General features: G+C 29.3%; 1 protein-coding gene and 1 pseudogene across 2 annotated transcripts; one reads left to right on the forward strand and one right to left on the reverse strand.

Annotated features, from left to right (window-relative positions):
- Positions 1-232: 232 nt before the first annotated feature.
- LOC124840935 (protein neprosin-like) lies at positions 233-3,699 on the reverse strand. Of its 2 annotated transcripts, XM_047317074.2 has the most exons (8): positions 3,545-3,699; positions 2,847-3,435; positions 2,560-2,646; positions 2,182-2,430; positions 1,642-1,812; positions 1,222-1,275; positions 835-981; positions 233-751 (listed from the first exon to the last, which is right to left on the reverse strand). In XM_047317074.2, the coding sequence occupies exons 2-8, from the start codon at positions 3,069-3,071 to the stop codon at positions 374-376; spliced, it is 1,311 nt and encodes a 436-aa protein (XP_047173030.1). In that variant the 5' UTR covers positions 3,072-3,435; positions 3,545-3,699; the 3' UTR covers positions 233-373. The 2 variants fall into 2 exon arrangements, with proteins under 2 accessions (XP_047173030.1, XP_087953150.1); XM_088097024.1 differs by having other exon boundaries at positions 2,847-3,695.
- A 5,713-nt stretch (positions 3,700-9,412) lies between these two features.
- On the forward strand, positions 9,413-11,691 carry LOC148194566 (uncharacterized; annotated as a pseudogene).
- The last annotated feature ends 5,444 nt before the right edge of the window (positions 11,692-17,135 follow it).

Genomic DNA, 17,135 nt, shown 5'->3' on the forward strand with positions numbered 1-17,135 from the left:
TTATTATAAATAAAATTTGAATGAAAATAATATTTTAATTAATTTTATATAATTAAAATAACAATCCCGAAAGAATTATAGTCGTGATAGTGTTCTGTTAAAGTAAAATAAGAAACGAGGAGAGTGAGTAAAATTTGAGGCATATACTTAGATTCCAAACTTGCCAGTTGCCATGGTTGTTTTTTTTTCCTTTCCGGGCCTTGCGGCGATTGAAAGAAAGAAAGGAGTGGAGTGGTAGAAAGAAGAATTGAAAAGACAGAGTATTAATTCTATAATTACGTACAAGTAAAGAATGTAACAGAAAGAGATAAACATATTTTTGAGAGAGATGGAGTAATTTGAAAGTGAAGTGGATGAGAATTGATACGAACTATCATGGGCACTGTGGATTGTTCCCTGGCCCACCATAGTAGAAATAAGTGCCCCATTCGTTGCTGTAGAAGCTCTTGATGTCGTAACAGTTTGAGTTTTCGGCCAAGGTTGAGATGCTCTGCACAGAACTCAGACTGTTATCCATGTCTACGATCTGAAGGTTCCTGAAGTAGCTTGCTTTTCCAAAACCATCCTCTGCAAAATGCCCAGACCCCATTTGGGTGAACGTGTGTTGCCCATTGCTGCGTGAGTTCACCACCTCTCCTCCCCACTCCACCATCGTTGCATGCTCTGCTAAGTGCGTGAATACCTCTGCCGGCCAATACCCCACCAACGTCTTATCACCAAAACTCATCCACCAATTCCCTACTTTTGGATCCTGATTCGTAACAAAACTTCAACATCTCAAAAAAACATCCTTTTTCGACCAAACATTATAATTTCAACGTTAGATATCCTCACCTTCCAGATGAGAATAGTAATGTCGTACTGGTTGCTACCATAGGAAGACACAGGAGATATGGCAGCTCCAATGGCTATTCTACTGTTTGTTTGAATAAACCCAGCACAGAGAAGGTTGTAACATCCGGTTGCACGATATGAATCACTCTGCGTCACCAAATATTTTCATAAAAATAATACTTAATTCATATTACTTCACATAATAATGTCAGCGAAATAATATCTATATATATTTTAGATAATTGCTATTAAATACATTAACTCTAGTTCTATAATTTAGTCATACACGCATATTTTTTGGATCAATCTTATGATGAAACTGTTGGAAGATGTGCTGAAGAATGTATATAAAATTTTGGGAATGGGGAAAAAGAAAGAAATGCTAACCGTCCAATAAGTGAACAATCTGGGTCTGCTGTCACCATAGAGCTCCGGACTGACCTGACTAGTACAATGATCAAAGCTTCAGAGATCCAATATTTCATAAAATTACAAAAATAAAATTCCTGACATTAATTGCATTAATGTAATGTGTCGTGTATCACATGCATTCTAATTGATTCACGATATGTTCGGCCGCTTGAAGGAACCAATTGAAAATCAACTTTACAAAATTATAATAATGATAATCACATCTCAGTATAGTATTTTAATAATGAGAATTCATCATTCATCCTCTTTCCTTTTTTTTAATACTCACTATTTTCTAGAGATTAAAGAAAATACTTTTCATTCAACTTGTGTTATTGTGTGTTCTTGATGATGAAACAGACAAGGGGACAAGAGTGTTGGAATTGGAACAAGTACCTGCCATCCAGCTTCGATGCTATTAAGATCAGTGCCATCGAAGGATCCTGAAAGAATCCAAAGTTGTGAAAGACTAAATTCGTTAATCACTTGAATTGATGGATCCCATACGTTTATTGTTGCCTTGGCCCCGTACATTTCTTGCGACGACCCCGTATATGCGATCGCATGCTGCGTACCACAAATTTATAATCAATAAAAAAATAATAATAATTACCGATTCTAAGGTCAAAACCCTTTTTTAATTATAATACACGTTGAAATATTAGTACAGTAGGTTTGAAGTACAATCAAAGCAATCTTTATAGCTTTCAATCTTCAAATTAGCTAATATTTAAAAGGATTCGATGTTCTCAGACAGCTTGCAACACCTGCTAGATCTATTTCTCAAAAGTTACACTTTTGTAGAGTAAAAAGGTTATACCATTTCGATCTTTGCGACCACGATTGATTCAAATATCATATCCGTTAATCTTTATCGCTTTTAAAAGATGCAGAAAATCATGTCAAAAAATGTATCCCCAGAGTGATATCAGGTACCTCATGGCCATTGGCGCTGAGAACATCGGGGGCATCGCTGCGGCGAGAGAGAGGAACTCGGGCACGTTTCTTCCCAAAATCATACAAAGACTTTGCTCTGAGCACGTCATGCACCGTGCTCCGTCGTACCGGAACGGTTCCCTTTGGACACCGTGTCCCATTCAAGTGCCACGTTTGCCATGCCATGCTTTCTCCTTCATCTTCCTTATTCACTTTCATCATTCCTCTTGGCATCTCCGTTGGCATTTTCTATTACATCCATCAAATAACACCACATTTTAACAGATAACAGTGCTTTTGGGGATCATCACAGGTAGATGAACATGAGTGAAGTGCAAGGAAAGCAAATATAAAGAGAGGTTTCTCGTACACGTATACCTGGATCTTGTGATTCTTTAAAAGGGGATGATCTAAAGCCAGTTGTTTTCTTTTGTGAACACAATCTATAAGATCTCCATCCGGACTCTGCAATACGAACCCACGCCATAATAAGAATACTTAAATGTTACGTAATAAAGAAGGGAAAACCAACATTTATTTGGCCATTAAAACCTCAACCACTGATAAACGTACCCTAAAATATTCTATATTCTATATATATAGATAGATATAGATAGATATAAAGTATAAATATATATAAACAATATTATTATTATTATTATTACCTCTATGGTGAGCACAGGAGGCTTGTTGATCTTGTCCAAGTGCCTGGTAATCCTTTCAAGTCTAAGGGTACTGGTTTGCGTGTGTCTGGTGTAATTTAGCGTTCTGGATTCAACCATGGCCCTTTGCAGAAGCATGGAAACAAAGAGAATCCGTAGCAGAAGAAGATGGTCCTTATAAGAAGGAGGTGAACAGGAGCATCTTCCCGTTCTCCCAGTAACACCCATATCTTTTTCAGCGCCGAGAAAAAAGAAAAACGTAAAGCTAGGAAACCATTAGGAGAAAAACAAAGGGTAGAAAGAAAATCTGAGTTTCATGGTTATTTCCAAGCCTAAACAGCGAACCAAGAAAAGAAAGTTGGAAAAGGACGAGTTGAGAGGAAAGAAAGGAGAGAAGAGGCTCCCTGTATCTCTCTGTATTTAATAATATTAATGGCGAGGAAGGGAGTTGTTGAGATCAATTAAGCTGGTGCTGCTCAGAGACCCTTTTGAAGTTTCAGCATCATGATCATGATTGCCTGCTTTTGATTTATGTAGCGAATGATGAAGTAGCACACATGCAGTTTGAAGATGTGTGGTGTTGCACGAAAAACTTGGAAGCAAGGAGAGAATTTGTGAGGTGGTGGTGGAAGAAAGGAAGCTCGGTTAGGTCTGAAAGTTGAAAGTTGTTTAATGAAAGCATTATAAAAACTGAGACCTACCCAACTGAAAGAATACACCTTTTATTGCAGTTGTTCAATGTGCATCTGCCACCATACAGTTTGCCATTAATATTTGGCTTGAAGCACACCTTCCCTCCATCGTTATTGCTTGCTTTCCTTCACAGTCTCTCCATTCCTTTGCTTAACCTTTTTTTAAACTCTGACACTCAATTGGTGGAGAGAGGTGCGCTTTTAACCTTTTGGTTTTTCCACGTGGTGCAGCCCTACTTTTCAATTTCATCACCTACATTTCTCTAGGTGTATCCGAATTTATGTCAACAACACCTATTATACTTTTCAAACCTCAACACTTATCTTCATCCAACAATTTTTAACAAAATAAATACTTCTTTTCTAATATCTAATTATTTTCAAATAAACATAAATCTTACTGCCTCAATTACAACGCCATCAACCAGAATTAATAACCTCCAGTTTAAAACATCGATCATGTTTTGAGCCATTCAACAATTAATTTCTCCGCTAATATGGATAGTGCTCTCAGTCTAAATAAAAAGGCTTTAAAATATGATTTTTTACACCTTTTTAGTGAATTTATTTTTACTATGTCCTTGTTAAATAGGATCTCTTTGTAATCACTGTACATGTGATATAGATAAACTGGAATTGAAATTGTTTGATCCACCAATAAATTTTTATGAGAAGTTTTGAGTTAACTAAAAGTTGAGTTTTTCAATGTCTGAAAAAGTATCCTTCAATAACTATATCAAATACCAAGAGCATCGTGTTACATAAAATATTTAAGTTTTTTCATGGATCTAACTCCTCAATATATCGAAAAGAGTTAAAATTGTTTAAAATAGCTTTCATAAAAAAGAGTGTGAAAAAGAGGTTTTTGCACCATACATGTATGGTTTAAACCTCACAACAAGCTTTCAATTAGAACAAGACCATACGTCCCTCGTCCCTCTGTTGTTATACCAAAAAAATATGGTGGTATTTAGTTTGTGAGGAATGACAACCTTGCAGTTGACCCATTGCATATAAATAACACATAATCTGATTAACAAATAAACTTTTTCTCTTAAAGCAGTTATAAATGCACTAAAACGACATCAACAAGTCTTCATAGTGTAAAAAAGAGATCTTTTATAGGGCTTTAGAGTAAGTCATTGCCATTATGAGTGCATCCACAAATTAAAAACATATTTAATCTTTTTTTTCATATTATTATTATTATTATTATATCTTATCAAATATACATTTGGCCAACTTGCCCTTTGCCTCCTCGAAGAAAAGAAAACACAAAATATTCATTATTTCATGCAGATAACATCGGTCACTCTGTATATAACTTTCCAAACATATAAAGCTTCGTATGACAGGTTTGGTTTTTTGAAACAGTATTTTAACTTTGACATATGGCTAAAATTATGGAAGCTGAATTAAATTATAAAGGGTCCCTCGGTTAGAAAATATTTACTATATAAAAAAGTAATGCTACTTTCTATACTTTAATATGATAAATGCTTTTATTAAAGACGTAATATATTATTTCTTCAATGAGAAAAAATTATGGAATTACACATGAACTGGCATGAGAATCTAGCTATACCGTCTGCAATTAGATATAAATAACTAAATAGAAAATAATGAAAAGATGTAGTCAACGTCTATTATTTATTGGAGAAGATGGTTAATTTGTCTGCAAGTTGTTTGTGGCTATTAAAATTTGACAGCTCTCTTTCAGGCTATGATACAAAATGCAGAGACATTATGAAATACATGTTTAAAATTTTTGTTTACGAAAGTTTCATTAACTTTTTTCTTATAGATATTATCATAGAAATATTTGCTAAGCAAGATGCCCTGACTATATTAGCATGAATATGTATAATAATGAAAGAATTATATATTGACGCTACAAGATAATAAATCTGAGATAAAATGATTTAATAAAAATTTCCAGTTTAAAGAATTTCTTTTATAGATTTTATGAAAAAGAATTCTGTACAATTTTCTTTTTCTAAATTTATCTTTTAGCTTGAAAAATATTTTTCCCAGTGTTACCATGTTAAGATCGAGTAAATATTTCATCCTAATTTTGAAAGAAATTATGTATCAAGTTAATGGTCATGTATTAATAGTATATGCAGTTTAATATTACTATCTAATGATAAATATTGTTATGGTTTTAAAGATAATTATTGTAAAAAGTTAATAAAGTACTTTTTGCGATTCTTTTTAAATGACTGTATAAAATCACTTAAATTATTCTACATAATCATATCTTAATTTTATAACGTATTTCGTTATAGTTTTAGGATGAAATTTGTATTTTCCCAACTTTGAGGAGAAAAAAATATATATCACTCCTAAAATTCTAAGTAGTATAATAACAATATATAAAACTATCGTACAAAATATATATATATATATATATATATATATATATATATATATATATATATATATATAATTATTGAGTCGAATCAAATTTGCTTTTAATTTTACAATATTAATATTATATTATAAGTATTCCGAATTTACTAATATAATAATGTTGAATCTTTTTATCATTTTTCTATTGCTAGAGTGGTTGAAGAAAGCTTTTTAGGATTTGTTGTTAAAAATGAACTTTAGATCTAAGTCAACGTCAAAAAATCAGTTTGTAATATAAGGTTTGCACTCACTTATATATTCTAAATTAGTTTTATTTTTATTGTATGTGGAACTTCCAACATTTGTAGTTTTCTTCCTTGGATTTTGTTTTTCAATTTATGAAGTTTTCTCTGTAATCATTTACTTAAAGTAATTGTCTTTATTGCAGTTATTTGAATGATTTGGAGGATGACATCATAATAGATTTCAAGATTCAATTGCATTTTTTATGCTATTTTTAAAATTAAGAATTTAATGCATATGACTGAAAATAAATCTAAAAAGTATGTGACTATTTTTTTGTGCTAAAATTTTTCAATACTCAAAACTAGGATCGGTACGATGATTTCATTTATGAATGTAATATGTTTCATTTGCCAATTGACTTAAGATAAATACTGGTGCAAGTAGGGGTTGTCCTGGTCTGACTTCATGTGTTGATATTTTTAGAGGAAGTCAGAGTGAATTTGTGGAGAGTTTTTCAACTTTTTTTAAGGTAGATATTTTTATCTATGCTAACTTTATGGGGTCATTTATGCTTTGAAGCATGCTTAAAGAGGGCTTTTAAAGGTTTTGGTTGGAGTGTGATTCTTCTTTATTCTGTCATAGTTTTTTGTAAACATGTGTAGTTCAAAGTTTCTCCTGTTTTTCATAAAAAATTATTGTAATGATAACTTAACTAATTTAACTTTGATTCATAGAAAACAATATAAGTGATTTAATGTTTTATCTTTATGTATTATTTATTTTTTCATAATAAATATAGTTTGCATATGTTTCATGGGTGTAATTTTTATAATAAATTTTATATGATCTTCCATAACTGATGAATTTTCGAGTATCTACATAGTTAATATATCAAAATTCATAGTAATGTCTAATATCATCTCATTTAAAAATTAGTAAAATCTAATTTTATTTACTATATAACTTTAAATAAACAAGTTATTTTATCATTTCGTTTTAAAAATACACAAACATTTATGTTTAATACAATTTAAACATTTAAAAAAAACATAAACACCTTGAAGCTTTTACGTAAAAAAAATGTAAATTGATAACTAAATACATGCTATGCTCGGGTTAAACACTAATTATCTACCAATTTAGCAACCAATGATTTTAAAGCAGGTATGTATGAAGTATTTAATTAGTAATTTATACTTTTGAATATGTATATAATATAAAATAAGGAGTGTGGCCTAAGCTTTTTTTTTTTTTGAAGAATTGTTGCTTAAGTTAAGAAATCATTAATAAGGAATCTTTCAACTTACCTATACCTTTAGTCATCCTCTTAACTATTTGGCACGCTCTAATGTTGACTAAATTTCCCATTAATATGTCAAGTGTCCAAATTAATGTAGTGATTATGAATATAAAGCGGGTCATGGTGATTAACATAGGAATTAATTAACGGGTAATGTATTACTCAAACGCTTTCAAAAGGCCTCTTTCTATTCGCATAAACTGTGTTTTCATCTCACAACACAACATAACACCAACCATCACTCATATACTTTAACGGGGAAGGGAAGCAAATCATGATACTCATTTACCAACAAATTTCTTCAATTCCTACACAATACATAAATACTTCACTCATCTTTTTCTTCTCATTCAAGTTTAAGTAAAATAAGCTTTAAGGTTTCGCCAACAACGTTGTCAATAAATGTACTTCATACATGTCATTTTTTATTCTACTTTTCTAGTACATATCAATACAAAGTGAATAATAGTATATCAATATCCAACTTCTAAATTAATTTTCTTGAATTGAATTAAATTAAAAATTATCTTTTTGGTAAAGTTTATTAAACTTATTATATGACCTGTTAATAGACGTTTGAGATGTCTATTCTTTAACATACAAAAGTCACCGACTTTATGAGATTGAGATAAAATTAAATTTAATTTTTAATACTTTCAGTCTTTTCTTCTCCTTTTTTTCATTTTCGATCTGTTTTTTATTTTTAATTTGGTTGAAAAATGATTTCAGTTTACCGAAAGCACTTGATATTAAGTTGGGCTTGGGCTTGCCGAAAGCCCAATAATTTGAGCGGACTTTTAGGTCCTCGAGGCCTGCGTTATAGGTCTAATTTGTGTTTGAAAATCCCTGAAGGAAAATTTTATATTTTTCAAAACACTAAACGAAAAAAAAAACGTGAGTAGTATTAATGTAATACGGTAGGAGCTGGAACAAAAACCTCCTTGTGCTTGTGATCACAATTTAAGAATAAGTCACCAATTTCATTTTCAAACTACTTTATAGTAAAAGTACGAATTTTTACCGTATTATTTTTTAAATTCTATGATTAGAAAATTATTTTATATTAATATTATTAAATTTTATGTAAACTTTCTAAGATAATAAATATTTTATTCACGATATTGTTATAATTTTTTTTTATAAATAATATTTATTTATATTTTTATTTTAGGACTATTTGGATTTCATTATTTTTCTGTATTTATCTTATTCAATATTTATTTTACTTTTTTATCTCAATTTTTCTCTTTCACATGCTATGATGAAATTGATAATATTGTATATGATTGAGTATCCTTAATCATACTAGCATGAGTCTCGTCTTTAGACAATGTAATACAGATCACATGATCAAATAGGTTTTAAGTATATGAATCTAAATATGTATAGTCCATATGATACCTAACTACTACTATGTAATTGTTATTAGAGTATGATCAAACACTTTTACTTTACTAATTAAGATAAATGGACTACTAGACCCAAACTTAAGCCCATCCTGATAAGAGTACACAAACATCACAAGAGTGTTTCTCCCTGCACCTCATCGAACTTCACCGATCTCACTCTGCACCTCTCTATTTTTCTATTATTCCAACTGTGCCCCTATCAGAATCACATAACTTTTCACTGTTGTTTGTATGTGTTGTTTGTATATGGTATTTGTATGTGCTGTTTGTATGTCTTGGGATGCATTTCTGGGTTGAATAAAATGAAGGTCGAGGCCTTAATCGTAGTGGTTGAGAGGTGCCGGTACTGAGTTGGATGCATTTCTGGATTGGATGAGACGAAGGTCTGGATTGGATGCATTTTTTGGTTAGATGGGAAGAAGGTGGAGTCAAGGCGTAGTGATTGAGAGCATACCAACGGAAAAATAGTTGCAAAGATTGATGCATTTGGAAGTGCGGTTGAACGTCCACCATAACCGCAGTTTGAAGTGCGATTCACATCGCACCGTAATTGGAAGCGCGGTTCGTACCATGCCGCAGCTGAAACTACGGTAACTGCACGACTCATTTGGATTTGGAATTGCGGTGAATAAATATTTTGAATTTGGAAGTGAGGCTTTTTCTTTAATTCTTTATTTGTTTTGATTTACTATATTTAATGTTTTTTTAATTTGATTTATTTTTTATTTTTTTATTAGTTTATTTAAATATTTAATATTTTACGGTTAATATTTTTTAATTTATATTTTTATATTTGATATTTATTTGAATATTATTTTTAATGTAATTAGTTTTTTTTAATTTCCAAATTTAAATTAGTTTGTTAATTTTTTAATCTATAATTATTTATTAATATTTAATTTTTCAATATGAATTATTATTTAATTATTTGTTGTATTTTTTTAGTTTTTGATTAGTTTATTACTTTAAATTTAATTTATTGTCTTTTTGTGATTTTTAATTAAACCATTATTACATTTTTATCATATTTTATTAGATAAAGGGTATAACTGTCAATTGGGAAATACAGATAAAACAGGTGAGATGTAAGAAGCATCACTCACATCATAAACATTCCATAAATAACACTTATTACAATAAATATTATTTACGTTTTTCATTAATTATATATTTATTATCTTGTTGAGATAAACTAACTTCAGCGTTAGTTTTCTGTAGAGACAATCCTCTTACAAATATTTTAGAGAAGAATTAATACTCTCTGAAAATCAAAAGTTAGAATATTTTGGGAAATATTTAAAGTTTTTGTAAAATAGGTCATCAATTATATAAAAACAATAACCTTATTATCAACACTTCTTCACTTTCTTTTAAGCTCTTATAGAAAAGTTAAAAGACTTAAAAGACATAGTATATATTTCTATTTTAATAAGTAAATAATATCCCTCAAAGTCACGCATGTCTTTGTCCTTTGGGTAACTTTGATGACTTTATTTGATAAAAAGTAAATAATATAAGTAATGACAAGTCATCATCCAACAAAATTTTACACGTGATAAAATTCTTAATAGGTTCATCCCATCAATTCACTGTGTACTGGTTTATTGTTACTCTACGCAAAAGCAGCATGTGGGACAAGCTCTGCCTTCTTCGCGATCAACATCCTTCTTCTTTTCTCATTTCCCATCCAATCACGGTGAGTATGAAATGTGGAGAATATGTCACAGATGAGGAAAAGTTTAAGAAGTTTTTGTATAAAAAAGATTGAATCAGAGAGGTTAGAGATTTGGTTGTGAGTTTTGTCGGAGTTTCTAATCCGATGGCTCTTGAAAACCAACTGGACCATAAAAAGTGTGAAAAAAGAAAATGAATCAAACATATGCTCAGGTGGTAAAAGGAGCATCAAAATCTGAAGATAGTGAGGAAAATTGAAAAGGTGTGGAGATTATACTGAAGGAAGATTCAAAGGTCTGGCTTCAACGAAGCTATATCGGGAGGCTTAACAACAAGTGTAAGATTGAGGATATAAAGGAAAGCTTCATTCTTGATGGTTTGGATTATATAACATTGAGATATATGAGAGCAGTGTGATGCTCTTGACTGCTGAAGGGGGAACAGGATATTGAAAATGGAATAATCGAAAATCACTAATGGATGTCAAAAACCTTCGAATTAATCATATATTGCCAATCAGACCATAATCGAACACAAAAGAGTGTGGGTTAGATGCAGAGCGATCCCAATATCTCTCCGGGGTTGGGAATGCTTTGAAAAAGTGACAGCAACTGGTACATTGATATCTGTTGACAGAGCAACACAGGAATGGCAGGAAATTGAGTATGCAAGACTAAACATTTGAATGCGAATAAAATCTGGTTCGAACATAGGATTGACATCGTTCAATTTGAAACTTAGACTCATACTTGGATTTCCGAACGAATATCTTCCACATAGGTATGTTCTCTCCAGCAGAAGTATTCTCAACCAACCACAATCACGAGTAGTCATTTCCAACCGTCATTCATCTCTTCACCGGAAAGACATAATACCAATAAGATATGAATCCAACCACATAAATAATTGACATAACTCTGTATCCAAAATCTTAAAACAATTAATTAATTGGTAGTGCTTACTTTCACTTGGATTCCCAACCTATCTAGGTGGGATTGGGAATGCTTTGAAAAAGTGACAGCAACTATTGGTACATTGATATCTATTGATAGAGCAACACAGGAATGGCAGGAAATTGAGTATGCAAGAGTAAACATTTGAATGCCAACTGAAGATGAAGCAAGTGTGAATTTCCAGATTAAACATTTATATTTTTGTTTTTATGTGAAGGATGATTTTAAATAGTCGAAGGTGTCAGTTTTACTTAAAATTAACAACACGTTTATATTTTTTTTTATATGACAAACATGTTTTAATAAGAATATTACTTAAAGTTGGATGCGTAAAAAGTATATTTTGGGAGAAGAAAAAAAAATGAGGTGCTTGTAGTTCCAGAACACCACTATGAGCGAAAGTTGGAAGAAAAAAAATCGTTGGATCTATTCATCACATATAATTCTTATTTAATGAAAGGGCACGATAATTGCATCGCAAAGCTGTTGATTATCTCAACCAGCTTTTTAGTAATGTATTTTAGATGTCAATTAAATTTATTAATTTAAATTAGTATGTGAAAAAAATATTTAATTTTAAAAGCAAATTGTTACTATGGACTCATAGCCGACCGACCGGTAAAGGTGTAAGAGAGTCTCTAAGTTACTTTGGGTTCATTCCGACCGAGCGGTAGTCTCTAAGTTACTTCGGGCTCATAACCGTCAAACGGTAAAGATGCAGAAGAGTTTCTAAGTTACTTTGGGATCATGACTGACCGAACGGTAAAGAAGCAGAAGAATCTCTAAATTATTTTGGGCTCATGGCCAACGGATGATACTTCTCAGGCCAATAAACTGAGCAGACAAACAATTAACCGATCCGTAAAAACAGTTGTTAAGGTATTCAATAATAATAATAACTGTCGTTGATGGAAGTTAATGAAAATAATTGTCATTTATTGACAATTAATAGGAATAATGTCATTTATTGGTGATTAATGAGTCAAATCTAACTGTAAACTCATAATAATTTATAAATATTTGTCTGATAAAGAGGACGGTAATTTCAATCTCATGACTAATCTTTATTACAAGATTATTACGCAAAATCACCGACTTTGGCGTCGGAGTGTCTTCTGGAGACACTCTCTCCCGCGGCTTGGACAAGGAGAAGAAAGAGCAGTCCAACTGGATGATGAAGCAGACAACTTTGAATGTTTTGGATTAAGGATATAAATGTTATCGAAACACAAATCGATATGTTGTTGATGAGAGCCCAATTAGACTTTCACAAATAATAAATAAATCAATCAATTTTTAAAAATTTTATTTTACAGAGGGACGATACAATACAATATTTTCTACATTTTTCTACGTACTCAACTATTTTCTTAGCTGAGACAATACAATATCAACGTTTTGAGTTTAAAAAAAGTTATCAAACATTACTCTTGTTTAGGAAAAACATATATAACTTTACCGTTCACTTTTTCTCACAACTACCAAAGTTCATTCACTATTAAGACAAATTAAAAGTAATAATAAGTAACTAAAAACAATTAATTACTATAATAGCCAATTTAAATATTAATTTATAAACTAAAAATATTAGTAACAAAATAATTTTTATTATAAATAAAAAATTATAATTAATTTTTAAATTGATAACTAAAATTATTTTAATTATAAATTAGTATTTAAATTAATCGTCAATCTTAACTACTACATTTTTTACTACCAAAAAAATTGTTTCTAATTAAAAAAATGATTTCTAACTTAATATATAAATATATTTTTGTCACTAAAATTAATTATTGTTTAAATTGTATATTTGCTTTTTAAGCTACGTACTTACTACTCTACTTTTAGTTACAAAATACAAGGGTATTGTTAGTAAATTGTATTTTTTACTATGAAAATTGTTTATTTATAGGTAATTAGGGTTCATTCTTTAGTTTGAATCATCTATGGTTTCTAAGTATTATTTTTAGAGAGATATTAAAATGGTTCCAAACCATAAGTTAATTTGTAGAGATATATTATGTAAACTATAAATTTGCCTTCATTTATAGTTTGCATAATTCAAACCAGATTAAAAGTAGATTGATAGTTAATTCATTAACAACAATCATTTGTTAGTTTTTATTTTATTTTATTATTTTTTGTAATAATTATTTATTATTTTTAATTATGTTAATTGATGATTTGATATTTTTTTTAAATAATAAATGTTGTTCCATGAATATTTAAATATTTTAGATATTTAAATTATTACATTTTAGTTTTTAATTAATATATTTATAATAATATTTGGTAAAATACTTGAACACTTTGATTTTAGTATATAAAAATGAATCAAGTCAATTCACTTTAATTGTAATAATTATTTATTTGGTTATTGCTTTTAAAAAAAATATCAAGTTGAACTTCTTGTTTTTTTTTTTTAATTTGGTCCTGACTTTATTAAAAGGATTTAATTTAGTCTTTTTCGTCAATATCTACACATCATATTAAATTCACTATCACATATCAATTTATGGTATTTTTTAATTTTTATTGAATTTTTCATGTTTTTTATTTTTATTTTTTTGGATTTTTTTTTCACATATCACTTCAACTTTGTACCACATGGTACTGGTAGTTTGTTGTGAGAGTAGAAGTGTGATGTGGAAGAGTCTTAGTTTAGTTCCTATATTTAGGCCTTTTCTTTTTAGTCTAATTTTTTGTAAAAATGAAGCAATAATATTCCTTTTTAAATTAGAACAATTTTTTTTTATAAATCTTATGTTGTTATTTATATTAAAATTAGCATTTTTATTAAATATTTCTAAAAATATTTTTTAACTAACTTCAAAATCTATATACATTTATTTAATATTATGTTAGTTGGAGTTTGAATGTATGATTAAATCTAATATGAAACGAAACATACATCGAACAACAAAAAACAATATGAAAAAAAATAAAATTAATAAGTTGAGTATTATAATTTCCTAAGATTCAAGTATTAACTCCACATGCTTTTATATATATATAATTTTTTTTTTATGATTATTATCTCTTTCAAAAATTATTTTTTAGTTTCAATTTTGTATAATTTTAAAGTTAGTTTAAAATGTTTTTCATAAGTATTTAATAAAATATTAATTTGAATAAAAATATTTTTCCAATATGAAGGTTGAAAATACAAAATTTAGAAAACCAAAATATAGAGGTTAAATTGATACTCAACCATATAACGCTGTCATGTCACATTGATAATGTTACATGACACAATTTTGAAAAAGTAACACATAAAAAAAACTTCAATAAATAAAATAAAATAAAAATTAAAAGAAATACAAATTGAAACGTGATACTCACTTTATAGTATTAACAAAAGAAACAATTGAATCACTTTTAAAAATATCAAATGTAAATTGAGACAAAGAGAAATTAGGTGACTAACTTGACACTTAGAAAAAAAAAACAAGGACCAAATTACAAAATTTCTGACTCAATAAAAAATGAATTGGTTGAGCTTACTAATTTTTAGTTCAACCTTTATATGTCGAGTTGAGTCATTTAATACACCTGATTTTTTATAAAATCATGTTTTATCTCAATTGTCTTGTAACAAGAACACTTCCAATCAATTGGTTAATAAACAATTATTATATCAAAAATTACAAAAATCATATTTATAATAATGAGTTATTAAATAAAAATTATTATATAAAAAATTACAAAAATAATATTCTACACTATACAAATAAATAACACAAAAATATTGAAAATAAATAAAAATGAACAAATATGTCCTATAGATACGATTTGATGCATAATCGAACAAAATTGAAAAACAATATATAAATAAGAATATGGTAAAATAAAAAAACACTTCAAAGATTTAAAAAATAATTTTCAAACAGGAAACTATTAACAGACAATGAAAAATTATTTTAACAAATATTCATCGATTGAAACAATAATTAAGTGTCAAATAGAATAATTTTTTTTTTCAAAAATAAATATGTAAAAAACATTATGAAATTAAAAACTAATATATATATATATATATATATATATATATATATTTAACTGACTAATAAATTATAAATCACTAGAAGTGGCCTTTAACGTCACTCCGTAGGCGTCAGACCACAAAATAATCAACGTAAATTATTGACTGGTGGCATTTTCGTAAATAAGTTGGACATATAGACGTCTGTTAAGGGGTGTCTATAATATTATAGACGTCGGTGCCCTCCTTAACAGACGTCTATATGCCTGATAGGTAGGTGAAAAGTCATTTTTTTCCGCCATATAAACATCTGATCCCGTCAACCCGATGTCTATAAACGATTATCGACGTCGACCCCCTGTAACAGATGTCTATATGGCTGATAGGGTATGTGAGAAGTTAACCTAGACGTCGGGCACCCTCCTAACCGCAGTCTATATGCATCGTGACTATTAATTTTTAAATCAGGAAGACGTCATATTAGTGAAGGCCTCGATGTCTATACTATTATAGTCCCTCCCAACATCCGACGTCTATAGCCTATTATACAGGAAAACGCGAACCTGTGGGGAGTTACACTCACTGTTCATCGTCTTTCTCGCGTTTTCTCTTTGTGACATTGCATTTTCAGGTGTGTTTTCTCTCTTTTGGACCGTTTAAATTTACCTTTACTCCGATTAAATTACTCTATGATGAAATATCTTCCATTTGAACCGATTAAATTATAAAATTAAAAACTAATATATATATATATATATATATATATATATATATTTATTTATTTATTTATTTAAGTGAGCAATAAGTTATAATACTTTTTTCTTTTATAAACAGATGAAATGAAAACAACAATAAATATGGAAGCGATTAGGAAAAGAGAAACATAATCAATATGTATATATCCACATTCAATAAAACAACCACGTAAGTTTTACGAATTTTTTTTTATTAGAAATATATATTTTACTCGTTGGATGGTGTTTTGTTCAAAATAGAGCATTTGGCTAATTGCTATTTTGGTCCTAATGAAAACGAAACCATTTTGACATACCATATCAACACATTATTTATATTTTTGTTTTCCCATATTTCACTCTATTTTCTTTCTCCCATAACCACATGTTTGTGGTTTTTCTTCAATGCAAGTTAAAGATTCCATTATTAGAAGAAAATAAGTAAATTTTTTTCATTATATATTCTCTTTAACCAACCTAACAATTAAAAATATATAATATAACATAAAAAATAAGTGCACATTATAATTTTAACTTGTAAAAGAAAATTTTAAATTAATTTTTTCTTATATTTAAGTATAACTTATTTGGCCTTTTTATTCAATGGTTTTTCTCCTACATTTCCATCCAAAGGCTTCAGAAAACTATTAATGTAGGCTTTATTATACCCCCATCGAAAATGTCCCTCCGAGTAAGGAATTAGTTAATTAGAATACTGAAATGAATTAAACATGACGCACATGGGTTCAGTTTGAACTTTCGAATGATTTCGCAACAAGTTTCCTGATCTAGCTTCATACAAAAGTTGGCTGAGCATAACTTTTGGACTTTGGCATAATATGGTAGCCATTCTATCACCACACTCTGAATTCAGCCGCATTTAATCTACCCAACTGTATCAACTGTCAGTAATTTATTTGTTTGTTTTTCCGTATATAGACTCCTCCCTT

Source organism: Vigna umbellata, chromosome 8 (genome assembly GCF_029865625.1).
Source record: "Vigna umbellata cultivar VRB3 chromosome 8, Vumbellata_1.0, whole genome shotgun sequence".
Taxonomy (NCBI): domain Eukaryota; kingdom Viridiplantae; phylum Streptophyta; class Magnoliopsida; order Fabales; family Fabaceae; genus Vigna; species Vigna umbellata.